At 49.4% G+C, this 13,012-nt stretch overlaps 1 protein-coding gene across 1 annotated transcript in view; it reads left to right on the top strand.

Moving 5' to 3' along the window:
* Nucleotides 1-13,012, top strand: part of JAK1 (Janus kinase 1) — a 52,773-nt gene that overhangs the window by 34,813 nt on the left and 4,948 nt on the right. Inside the window, exons 11-18 of the mRNA XM_007460078.1 lie at nucleotides 2,373-2,479; nucleotides 5,896-6,039; nucleotides 6,720-6,807; nucleotides 7,281-7,408; nucleotides 8,017-8,152; nucleotides 9,239-9,390; nucleotides 11,889-12,039; nucleotides 12,162-12,256. Of these exons, the coding sequence (XP_007460140.1) occupies nucleotides 2,373-2,479; nucleotides 5,896-6,039; nucleotides 6,720-6,807; nucleotides 7,281-7,408; nucleotides 8,017-8,152; nucleotides 9,239-9,390; nucleotides 11,889-12,039; nucleotides 12,162-12,256 (1,001 nt within the window). The remainder of the gene's footprint in view (nucleotides 1-2,372; nucleotides 2,480-5,895; nucleotides 6,040-6,719; nucleotides 6,808-7,280; nucleotides 7,409-8,016; nucleotides 8,153-9,238; nucleotides 9,391-11,888; nucleotides 12,040-12,161; nucleotides 12,257-13,012) is intronic.

Below are 13,012 nucleotides of genomic sequence, written 5' to 3'. Positions count from 1 at the left end.
CTTTCCCCTACATAACACTCTGCAAAGTTACAGGTGCAGTCATCAGCCCAAGACTCTGGGGGTGGGGGTCAGTTCTCCTGACCCTGGGGATAAGGGTGCTGTGGATGGGAGAGCTAGACTAAGCCCTGTGTGTGCGGCTTTTTCACATAGGCCCTCAGAAGCCCTCTGTCTTCCCTCTGCCACCTGCAAATTAGAGAAGTGGTGAAATCATGAAAACTAAAGAGAATGCCATTTTGGGTTCCTCAGTGCCTCGGCCCTTCTGAGCACAGGCTTCTGATGGCCAGACCCCAACCTGAGTTTCACACTTGAAAATGCAACCAAGAAACTCCTCATGGAATAAATAAAAAGGAGGTGGTCACTCAGAGTGGGTGTGACAGTCAAGAAAGTCCACATCTCTTGTGCATTGCCCAGCCCCACTGCCGCTCTCCAAATCTGAGGGTGACCATGTTAAGAAGGAGATAGGGGCCCACAGGACCTACTGACCAGTCGCCACTGATCCTCTCATGTCCTCATTCATGGAGTCAAGCTTGAAGCTTGATTTCTACACCGTCCAGCTCTGACACTGAAGACTGCTGTAGATTATTGCCAAGGCTTCAGGAACCAGCTGGTACAGCAAGGATGACAGTAACATCCTAACAGATGTAACACTGGTCATAATCACAGTGGCTGCTGGTTATGGGGCAGTCAGCTCACACCAGGGATTGAAGTAAGCCCTTCATGTGTGTCATCTCGTTTATCCCTTACAGCAATCCAACAAGGGGCTTGACTGTGTCCCCCATTTTTCTAGTGAGGAAACAGATTTCATGGAGGTTTAACAGCTTTCCCCGCTCACACAGTTGATCCCAGTGCCATATTTCCTGAAGTGGCCATGCAAATAATCAGCCCATAAATGGTTCCTGTTGCCATCCTCCTGATTTCCTCGATGGCTTTATTGCCCGGACCCTTCCTTGGGGGCACCATTCAAGTGGCCCTTTCTTGATGTCTTTTCTCCATCAGGGCAGTCCTGAGTTGCCTGTTTGAACCTGATTTTACCCAGGTAACAGGGTGGAGTCAGGATAACAGAATGAAGGAGAGGAGACTCTGAAAAAGGGAGTATCAGGATATGATAACAAGGGAGTCTGTATTGGAACCAGTTTTTGGCTCCCAGATTTGTACCCCCCACTAGGGCCAGGCATGCTGTCTGTGGAGGTAAGAGACTGGAGCCAGCCCTGAATGCAGCATGAATCCTAAGCCTGACTGTGGGCAAATGGTTTAATGGCTCTGAATCTGTTTTCTGATCTATAAAAGGGGATAAGTATACTATGTATCTCATAGAATTGTCATAAGGACAAAGGAGCTAATGTGTATAAAGCTCTTTAGGACAGTGCCTGGCACAGAGAAAGCAGTCAGAAAATATGAGCTGAGAACAAACAAAAGAAAAACCCTGCCTTGCAGGGTAGTGAGGATTTGAGTCACTTGGCTCACTGTAGGGACCCGGTACTCGCAGCTAGTGAACGAACACATAAAAACCTTCGGGGGCTCCTAGAATACTCGCACTACTAGTTCGAATGTGGAAGGTGCTTTCTTCCCTCACGATAACCTTGGAGCTTGCAGTGGCTCCATGGAGGGAAGGCAGCTTCCGTGGATTATAAATTCCCAGTTAGCCACCTGTGCTGACTCTGCTTGGCACATTTTGTAATGGGTTTGCTTTGCTGTTTGAATCAGTAGAATCTGGGGGACGGTCTGCTCAAAATCTGTACATTCAGCCAGGATTTAGTAAGTGCCCCCTGTTGTCAGGTGCTGCTGGGAGCCCAGAGACGCTCAGGCGTTACCTTCTTTTGGGGTCACCCGCCCTGTTCCTCACAAAACTTGTGTTTTTCACCCCCCAATTTTGGTTCCCGTCACTCCCAAAGTGCTTCCTCCATCCTTAGCTCTCATCCTTCAGCCCACAACCTGATTATTCATTTACACATTTAACAAGTATTTATTGAGTGCATACTGTGTACCAGGCTGTGGAGGTAGAGCAGGAAATAAGATGGACGCAGGTCCTATATTCTTGGAGTTTCCGTTCTCAGCTTTTAACATTTCATTTCCTCCCCTGACCTCTTTTACCGGGACAGATCCTGCTGTGTCAACCCTGGAGTGCCTGTACCTGCCCTTTAAGAATAGCTGCACAGATTTTGATTGGTTGATTATTTGTTTCGTATTGGCTCTGTTATTAGCCTGGGAGCTCCTGGAGGGTGGGAATCAAGTACTTAGTAAATATTTGTTGAATGACTGAACCAACAAATGCACAAGTATGTATTCAGCAAGCCCATGGCCCAGCAGATGTTGGCCAGCTGGGACCTTAGACCCTCGCTGCTCTGCTCAGACTTCTCCTCTCTCTTCCATAGAAATCTCCAATCTGCTGGTGGCCACCAAGAAAGCCCAGGAGTGGCAGCCTGTCTACCCCATGAGCCAGCTGAGTTTTGATCGGATCCTCAAGAAAGATATTATGCAGGTGAGTCACTGCTGCAGGTCCAGCCCTGGTCCTGCCTTCCCACAGCAGAAAAGCCTGGGGAATGTGGAGAGGATGAAGTCGGGTTTGGGGAGACCCTGGTGGAAGAAGAGCAAGACTTCCCCTTCATAGGTAAAGCTGGTCAGCCGGTTCCCTGCTGTCCAACCCGGCCTTGCTGATGCGCCCTAGAAGTTTGCTTTCTCCTTGAAAGAGCTGGGTTAGTCAAGTTTTGCAGGGTTACCTAGGGTAATAGGGACCTTCCATGCCTGGTCTTCTGCAGGTGGAAGTAATTGGAGAACTTGGTGGGAATGCTGACAGGTCTCCACAGGGGAGTATGGGCTCATGATCCTCACTGTCCCAAAACATGCTGTGTGAAAAAGCACTTCTGAATTTCAGTCCTCGGCTTTCTGGTGACGTTTCCAGAAGGAGCAAAGCTGGGGGCACACAGAGCACAGTGAGGGAGCAGGAGGCGCGCCCTGGAGGAGAACTGTCTTGAGAATCAGATCCCTTAGACCAGTGTCCCGGCCTTGGGAGGCCTTTGCCCAGAGTCTGCAGCCTTACGCAGGCCCAGTTTCCGTTGTAGCTGTCCTTGGGCCTTGCTAGGGTGTGAGGCCCATGGGACCCCCACTTTCCGTTCTGCATCCCCCTCCCCAGCCCCTTACACAGAGCCACACGCGGGGCGGGGAGGCTAGGGGGGCGGCGTGCCAGCGGCCTCGGAGGGAAGGAATCCACATAGGCCGCTTACTGCCCGGCAGAGGCTGCGTCACCTTGGAGGTGTTGGAGGGGAAATCGTGGGCTCACTGTCATCGAGGAGCCTGGCGGAGGGTGGCAAACGTGGGTGGGGCTGGCTTGCTCATTTACTCTTTGAAGCCGGTCCCTGAAATTGTTGGGGAGGTTTTGACGGAGTGGAAGTCCACAGCTGCAAGTGCCTCGCTTCGCTTACGTAAATGCTTCACTGAGGGCCAGATCTTACTGTTCTGTCCCTCGGGTGGTTATCAGAGCTGTGTCCAGAGATTAAAATCGCAGATCAGCAGTACCCCAGCCTCTTTTCTGCCTGGAACTTGACATGTACTTGGGGTCTTCCTTCTGTCCTTGCCCCTGAGTCTCTGGGCACATTACCACCCTCTGCACCTCCAGCGTTCATTTAGCCAACAGTGATTGAGCAGTTGCCCATGCCGGGCATGACTGCCACCCTCGGCAGGCTCACAGTCCGGTGGGCGAGGCAGACTCTCGTCTATCTTAAGCAGATAATTATACCACCAGGAGACAAGCCCTAAGTAGGGAAGTATGGCAGGATGTGGGACTGTCAGATGGTCATCCTACCTAGTCTTGGGGGCACAGCAGTGGCTTTCTGGGGGAAGTGGTATCAAAGCAGAGCCCCAGAGGATGGACAAGTGCTAGACAAAGGCAGAAGGCGCAGCATGGAGGGAGGCTGAGGTGGTACACGCAGGGGTATCCGGGTTGCTGTGGAATCCTGACAGCACAGAGCCATGACTTGGCCCTGGAATAAGCACCCCTTCTGAGGAAGAGTAATTATTCTGAAAGCATATGGCTTTTGTGGGATGTTCTGGGAATGCAACTACCCATAATCTTGATGTATCGCTTCATGACACATGCAGCTTTAATGAATAGTCACAGGAGCTTGCCAGGATATAGGAGACGGGGCGGATGTATCACCATTCTGCTATGACAGATGACAAATGGTGGTGTCCGCTGCGCCACCAGGGAAGCCCCCTCTTGTGTTATTTTGGAGTAGCTAATGGTAGATGCTTTTCTAGTGTTATTTTGGAGTAACTAATGGTAGAGAAACATTGAACCACTTTAATAAAAGTAAAGGAGAATTAGATCAAGCACTTGATTATATTTTCTGTAATGTTTTATGTGTATGAACTGCCATCCTGGAATTCATCTTTTCGTTTGTTTTTGTTTGTGGGATTTTTCTTTGTTTTGGGCGCACCACATGGAGATCTTAGTTCTCCGACCAGGGATCGAACCCAGACCCCCTGCAGTGGAAGTGCTGAGTCCTAACCACTAGACCGCCAGGGAAGTCCCTGTTTAGTTGTGGGGTTTTTTTTGTGGTACGCGCGCCTCTCACTGCTGTGGCCTCTCCCATTGCGGAGCACAGGCTCCAGACGCGCAGACTCAGCGGCCATGGCTCACGGGCCCAGCCACTCCGCGGCATGTGGGATCTTCCCGGACCAGGGCACAAACCCGTGTCCCTTGCATCGGCAGGCGGACTCTCAACCACTGCGCCACCAGGGAAGCCCGATTGTATACATTCTTGAGGGAGACAGAAATCAGCTGAGGGAGTCAGCCACAATGCATTTACTGCATTTATAGGTGGTCCTAGGATAATAGAATAATAGAACTCCAAATAATAAGTTTTGTGGGGTTAATGTCAATAGTTTGACAATGCCTGAATTTCATGCATCATCACATTTTGATTTTCAAATATTAAGAGTATTTAAACCATAATTATTAAAGCTTAAGCTGGAACGGCCTTAGAGACAGATCATTATATGTTCGGGGCCTTGAGCAGATGATCTCATTTAGTTCTTACGCTGCTCATTTGGTTTTATTATCCCTTTTCATATGTGGGAAAACTGAGGCCTGTCCCTCCAGTCTCTGCCTCTGTCTTTACATCACCTTCCTCTGGGGATTGCTAGGGCATATGTATGTATAAATTGTATCACTAATTTGAAAGCATGCACATGTGCACCCATGCATCAGGTAGATAGAAAATGAATAGTTTAGGTGTGAGAGGGCGATCAGACAAAACACACTGGCCCAGTGGATTGGCTTCTACCCACTGTGCGCCAGGAGCTGTTCTACCTAGTTCCTCATTTGATTCTTAAACCAACCCTACAAGGCAGGTACATTGTTACGTTAACCCATTTACAGAAAGTGGGTGCTGATTGAGTGTGATGAAAGGAGGTCTCGAAGTTAAAAGGCCAGCAAGCAGTAGGGCTCACAAGCCTGTTCTCTTTGTACCCCTTCCTGTGAGTGGAGGAGCATCCTGGGGGAGCAGGGAGGGAGGTCCTCTCTGAGTCTGTTCTGGAGGCCTGGGTGGGGGCTGACATTGGTGGCTTTTGATGGCACTGTTGGAAGTTTTGTGAAAGGTCAGGGTTATGTTTCGGCCCCAGGCTGTTCCTGGAGGTAGATAGCGGGTTGCTGTTCAGAGAGAATATGAGGATTATTTCCTGGGGCCCAGGGAGTGCCACAGCTGTGTTTGGCCAGGTAGCTTTTTGTCACCTCTGGGGGCCTGACAGGACCAGGCACTGGAGAGGCTTGAGCTCCTGGGGCCCCTTTGCCGTTGCCCCACCCCCGCTAATGTGCGTTCCCACTGAGGACTCAGTCCCAGACTCTGGCACCACTGAAGCCCTAGGGGGTGGTCACCCTAACCTCCTGCTTCCTCTCAGGGCGAGCACCTTGGGAGAGGCACGCGGACACACATCTACTCTGGGACCCTCATGGATTACAAGGATGACGAAGGAACTTCCGAAGAGAAGAGAATAAAAGTGATCCTCAAAGTCTTAGACCCCAGCCACAGGGACATTTCTCTGGCAAGTGTCTTCCTCACAACCCTACCCTCTCCCCTCCCTCATTTCTGGAGCCAGTAGAGCACAGTGGTCTAAGAAGAGCCTTTGCCCTGATTTTGGGCCTGTCCCTCCCAGTACGTCCCACTCTCTCCCGTTTCCTTCCTAGAGGTCCATGTGGCGATGCCGTGGAGCCCCAGACTCTAGCTGAATGGTCTCAAAGTGCATGATGCAGTCCAGGCTGTCACTTCAGAGTCTGGGAAAGTAAAGCCCAGAGCAGTAAAATGACTTACCCCAGATCCCACAAACTGTTAGAGAGTGGTAAAGCCAAGTCTTGACAGACATCTGCTGCTTTGGTTTTCCTTTTATTCTAATATAGTGTCAAATGTTGTTATTTCCCAAAGTTTGAAGGAAGAGGAAGTGGTGGACATGAGTATCGAATGGGGACATTGTCAGCCAGCCTATCCCGCCAGCCTGCATCCTATTAGGTTTTCTAAATGAGTCCTATGTCCCAGCTAGATGGCCCTCATAGTTGAGGCTTGGCAGTGCCTCTGGGTAGTTGAGGCCAGGGGAGTAGTTTCAGGGCTTGGGATGAGGACAGTGGTCACCTTTCCTGGGATCCACTGACTTTCCTCTCAGCCGAGCCCCTTTAGGATCAGACCAGTGCAGGCCAGCCCTTGACATTTCTTTGTCCTTTTCTCCCACAGGCCTTCTTTGAGGCAGCCAGCATGATGAGACAGGTCTCCCATAAACACATCGTGTACCTCTATGGCGTTTGTGTCCGAGACGTGGAGAGTAAGTGTATTCTCTTTGGAAGGGGAAGTCGGCCCTGGCCAGGGAGCATGGTTGATGTGAAGATGAGTGGGAGCTGATACCCCCCCTCACGTCGCCCAGGCTTCTTGCCTTTCTTTTTGCAATCAAGGAATTCAAAGTACTGAGCAGGTCGGTTGCTTAAGTTAATAGTGGACATGGAACGAGACCCCATCTGTTTTTCACTAATTTCTTGAGTGTTTACTTCTTGCCAGCTCTGGGCCCCACGCTATGCTAGACTCGGGGAGTGAGTGAGCTGAGTTCGTTGCCCAGAGAGTCAGAGTAGAAGGAGCTCCAGGCAGGGCTTGAACCCAGGCCCGTCTGACTCTGAAGCACTCTACCATTGGCACCCCCAGGCGGAGTACCAGCCATTAAAGTGAGCTCTCGTAAGGGGATGAGGGAGGGTGCTGTCCCAGATGGACAGAAGTTTGCAGGTGTGGCTGTTCTTGTGTTTGTAGATATCATGGTGGAAGAGTTTGTGGAGGGAGGGCCCCTGGATCTCTTCATGCACCGGAAAAGTGATGTCCTCACCACACCCTGGAAGTTCAAAGTTGCCAAACAGCTGGCCAGCGCCCTGAGTTACTTGGTAAGTATGTTCTGATGTCTGTGGTGGTCCCCATCAGGAACCAGAATGTGGGGAGGCAGGAAGGAGGTACCAGCCAAGCAGGCTGGAGGGCCCAGGCTCTGCACCTAAACACAGGTGTGCCTGGTGCTTAGTGAAAGCCATCATCGTGGGCTGTTCTGTGTGCTTACGTATGAATCCTGCTTAGAAGGAAATTTTTATCACTTCAGAGGACTGACTTCCATACTGCAGTGTATGATAAGAGTAGAAATATTACAGTACTTGTTGAATGAGTGAATGAAACTATTAGCATCAATAGTAGCTCACATTTATTGTTTACCATGGCTCAGCTGTTCAGGTGTTTTTCAGGCTCTGATAATCACCTTAATTCTCACAAAAGCCCTATGAGGCATGCTCCGTTGTTATCCCTGGTTCACTGATGAGGGAACTGGAGTAAAGGGATGTTATATAATGTGCCTGAGTCACACAGATCATCGGCGGGAGAGCTAAGCTGCCCGGGTCTGGCTGGGGCTGGGGAATGTGGATTATGCCCTGTGGGAAACAGGAGAGACCGTGGGAAGGAGGGCAGCTCCATGGGCAACTTTGCTGAGCTCTGCCTTTTCACTCTGCAGGAGGATAAAGATCTGGTCCATGGAAATGTGTGCACTAAAAACCTCCTCCTGGCCCGCGAGGGCACTGACAGCGAGTGCGGCCCCTTCATCAAGCTCAGTGACCCCGGCATCCCCGTCACTGTGCTGTCCAGGCAAGGTGTGTCCTCCCTCCCTCCCATCTCCTGCCCCACCCATCCCCTTCCCCCCACCCTGAGGCAGGGCCAGGCCAGCAGGGAAGGGGGCTGGGCTGGGGTTCTGCCTCATTTTAGAAAGCACACTTCTGCAAAAGGCGTCTGTGCTTCTGCCCAGCCCTGGGGGCAGGGGAGATGTCACTCGTGGGGGGGTCGGTCCCTGCCCTCCAGGAGCTGACTCTGCAGTAGGAGAAACACAACTGAGCTGGGGCAGGTCTGGTCTTGCGATGAAGGAGCTGTGTTTAAGGTGCCAGGGCAGCACCTTGTTCAAGGGGAGGCCAAGGACCTGGGGTGGTCAGAGATGTGTCAGGAGGAGTGGGACCTGGGTCCTACCTGTGTTTGTTTTAAAATCCACTGTAAGCAACTACAATAAAAATTAAAAACAAAACAAAGCAAGAAATCCACTGTAGTTAGTGAGCAGTTTGGGGAGGCACCTTAGCAATTGCTGTGGTCTTGCAGCTTCGCTTTGAATGAGGTCATCATGAGTTGAGGACTCCAAAGGAGAGGGCAGACCTGGGAGCTGAGACACTGTAAGCAGTGCAGCACAGGTCATGCTCTACCTGTAGGTCATACGTGGGATACCATTGCACCCCTGGGCCCTTGCAGGGCGATATGCAGAGTATGGGGGTAAGCCCATGCCCGCTCTGCATCTGTCAGCCTCTTCTCCCCGGCCTTCTCTCTCTTAAGCCTTTGTCCATGTGCCCCCCTGTTCTCCCTCCCCAGGGTGTTGGCTTCCACCCTGGGGTGCTTTGCTCTTTCTGAGGCCACAGCTTCAAAGACTGACTCACACGACCTTCTTGGGGAGTTTGTGTTAAAACAGACACAGCTGCAGGCCCTGACTCAGACGTCGACGCATTGGAAGGGCCAGGGCTGAGGGACCTGGAAAACCGCCTCTTTCACAAGCTCCCTGCAGGACCAGGGCAGCTATGGTCCATGTTTGGAAAACACTACTTGAAAGAGTTTCTTAACTCCCAGTTCTTGCTGCAGTGGCAGTGATATACTCCCCAGGTGATTGCAGAAACTGATCTGTAAATGTTTCTTGTCTTTTCCAGAGTGCATAGAACGAATCCCATGGATCGCTCCTGAATGTGTTGAAGACTCCAAGAACCTGAGTGTGGCCGCTGACAAGTGGAGCTTTGGAACCACGCTCTGGGAGATCTGCTACAATGGCGAGATCCCCTTGAAAGACAAGACACTGATTGAGGTGAGTTGCTTTCCAGAGTGTGAACTGAGTGAGGACCCCTTGGACACTCATGGGTGTCTCAGGAGTTATCAGGAAGCCTCATATTGTGGGAGGAGGTGGGCACGGGTTTGACTCTCCTCCACAAGCTTACACTGCCTGTGTGACCTCGCAAATGTTACTTAATTTCCTTGGGCCTTGGTTTCATCATCTGTAAAATGGGAATAAATAATACCTACTTTGCAGGGTTGTTGTGAAGATTAAGTAAATAATGCGTGTAGAGTCCCAGGTACACAATGTGTGCTCAGTAGATCACTATAGCATTGCAAAATTAACACCCAGATATTTATTGAGTTCCTCCTGTGTACCAGGCGTTGTCCTAAGTTAAAGCTGGGGGTTCACAATGAAACAGACACAGGCCTTGCCTACCCTTGAGGACCTTAGGGTGTAGTAGGAGAGTTGGGCTAAAACAGCGATAAGGATTCCACACATAATATCTGAAATCATCACCTTAAGAGCCCTGCATGTTGGGTAGGGCACTGTCATTACCCTTGTTTTATAGGTCAGGTAACAGATGCAGGTGGCCCAAGGCCCGGGTTCCTTAGCTAGAATGCAGAACTTCGAGGCTGACCCTTTCTCGTGTTCACTTGCAGAAAGCTAGTGGAGGCTCTAACTCCAAAGGGATAAAGCAGTGAAAGAGTGAAGGACCACTGATCCCAACTCACTGATTTGACTATTAGGGTGTGTCTTGTGTCTTTAGAGGGGCAGTCATCACTTTTAGCTGGGGGGGAATGATCAAAGTCCAAGGGAGGGTGGCATTTCAGTTGTCGACAGGGAGCAGTTTCATTTGCTTGGAGTGTGGAGAGGAATGACAGGTAAAAAAGGTGCGAAGGGTCCTTTGAGGTCGGATTGTATAGAGGCCCTGAATGCTGGGCTGCAGAATTTTACTGGGGTGATGTGGGGCATTGAAGGGTTTGGGTGGGGGGGCCAGGTGCTCAGAGGCCAGACTGGGCACAGTTCATCTGGATGGTGGTTGGATGGACAGGCTGAGGAGAGGCCTCTTGCTCTGAGGGTCTCAGTGGCGACAGCCTGAACCAGGAAGTGGCAGTGAGGATCCAGAGTGGAGGGTGCACGTGGAGGAGATACCGAAGAGGTGAAAGAACCTTTAACCTGTTAGCCTTTTGCCAGGTAAACATGGTGCAGGACTTGGGAAAGAGGAGTTAAGCTAAAACCAACAGAGAAACCGTCACATCCATAGATCTGTATTTAGGATTTTCAGCTGGGGCTTTTGGGAGTCATTTTATTTTTAACTTCCTTGGAAACAAAACAGCATACCCTTTGCTGTCAGTCAGTATTTATTGAGCACCTTCTGTGTACCCAGGACTGAGCAGAATACAGAGATGGTGTAAGGAAAGGTCTGTCCCTTTGATAAAGGAGGGTCTGTCTCTTCTCCCAGGTACCCTTGGGTGGGTTGGGCGACCTTTCCCCCTGGCTCTACTGGAGCCTGGAAGAGTGAGAGACACTCCAAGGCAGGGGGAGCTCTCAGCTCCTTAATTCCAACCCGTCTTCCTCCTCTCCTCTGGGGCCTGCCCCCACCCCACCCTAGGACCCACAGGGACCAGAAGAGAAACTAGTACCCTTGAGAGTCAGCTACAGACCAGAGCCTAAAGTGTAGCAAATTAACTTAATTTTTTTTAAAGGGCATCAATTATTCGTTTCAGAATTTTAAAGTATTAACCCCGTTGATGAGAATTTAGAAAACAGAGAAAAGTATTTTTAAAAAAGAAATTATTAATCACTATATTCTGGTCACCCCTAACTAATATTTAACACTTTGGCATATTGTCTTCCAGTCTGTTTATATCTCTCTTTTTTAAACAAACTTGGGACCATGCTAGATAGTTACTTTTTCATTTAATGTTGTATATTTTTTCATTTAATGTTGTGAGTACTTTGCTATACGATTAAATAAGTCTTACAGTTTTTACTAATTTGATGTTAAGAGTTGTTTCCGTAAACTCTGATTTATTTAACTAATTTTATATTTGGCATTGAGGTCGTTTTCAAATTTGTAATGTTCTGTCTAATTCTGCAGGGAATATCTTTAAACATAAATCTTTGTTTCTGACTTATTTCTGAGTCGTTCAGTAATTGCAATTAATGAGAGTTTGAAGAATCTGAAGATTTCTACACATGTTGCCAAATCATATTCCAGAAGGTTGCATGACTTTGCTGGAATACAGCTTATTTGGGACTGGGTGGAATATACTGCCTGTTTTCCTTGAATTCGGATTATTTTAGTATCCAGGACTAAGATTTCCCACAGCTAGAGAAACAGCATTAGCGCACCCACGTTTATGATGTTAACCTTTTTTTTTTTTTTTTTTTTTTTATGACGTCTACTTTTAAGCAAAGCTGTTGGGAGTTAAATTAGGGATTGTTAGGTAACTCCTTCTGACCTGGGGCTAAAAGGTCTGTGAGTGGTTCCTTTGGTTTCTTTTATGTGGTCCTCTTCCTTGCAGAAAGAGAGGTTCTATGAAAGCCGGTGCAGGCCAGTGACCCCGTCTTGTAAGGAGTTAGCTGACCTTATGACCCGCTGCATGAACTACGACCCCAACCAGAGACCCTTCTTCCGAGCCATCATGAGAGACATCAATAAGCTGGAGGAGCAGAGTAAGACTCTGCCTTGAGCTTTTTAACCAAGACCAGCCAATGCCCGGGGGAGGGAGGGATAACAAGGAGCCTGTGAGGGGCAATCACTCCTTTTTCACATGTTTTCTTTTCTCTTCTGTTAGATCCAGACATCGTATCAGAAAAAAAGCCAGCAACTGAAGTGGATCCCACACATTTTGAAAAGCGGTTCTTAAAGAGGATCCGTGACTTGGGAGAGGCAAGTTATACTCGAGTCCCTGCTGACCACTTCACCTCTATGGATATCTAAAACTGCTCTCCATTCTCTCTCACTTTGGGTCAAAGTTTGTAGGAAGAAGCGTCTTACTGTGTTTTCTTTAGGATTGTGTGTTTTTCCATTTGACACACGGTGGCAGCCTGTCCACAGGACATTGATCAGCTCCCTCGGGAGACTTGGTCTCTAAGGGACAAAGAGAATGAAAGGTGGGGGGGAATCCATCCATGGGGGATGGATATAGATATGGTGGAAATAGAGAAGTCCCTACCTCTGACTTTTCTGGGAATACATATCCTGTGAGGCTGCTTAAATGAGGGATGGATTTATTTCACAGAACACAGAAATAGAATTTTAGCTTTTCCTCTGGACCTTGAATGGCAGTTTCCTGACAGTAAATGTGACTAGAGAAGCTACTGGAATTTGCGTCTTTATACAGATTTTCTGTAGTTAACAAAGGCTGTGCCACCTTGAGTACCCACCATGTGCCAAGGCTGAGTGCTGGGCATTCTACAGGCACAGTGTTCCTGCTTCCTCACAGCATCCCCAAGGGTTTATTACCACTGTATACATTGAGCACCTCTGGAGCCAGCTCAGGTGGGGTGACCAGGCTGGAATCACTAGCAGGTGGCTTAGCTGGGATCTAATCCACATCTTCTAAAGACTCCTCATGCCTTGCTCTTTGTAGCCACATTGTGGTGCCTCCTGTAGCGTGGACCCAGGGCTGTCAAAGAATGCCGA

This window comes from Lipotes vexillifer, unplaced genomic scaffold (assembly GCF_000442215.2).
Source record: "Lipotes vexillifer unplaced genomic scaffold, Lipotes_vexillifer_v1.1 scaffold134, whole genome shotgun sequence".
Classification (NCBI taxonomy): Eukaryota; Metazoa; Chordata; class Mammalia; order Artiodactyla; family Lipotidae; genus Lipotes; species Lipotes vexillifer.
This window is presented reverse-complemented; position numbering and strand designations above follow the sequence as displayed.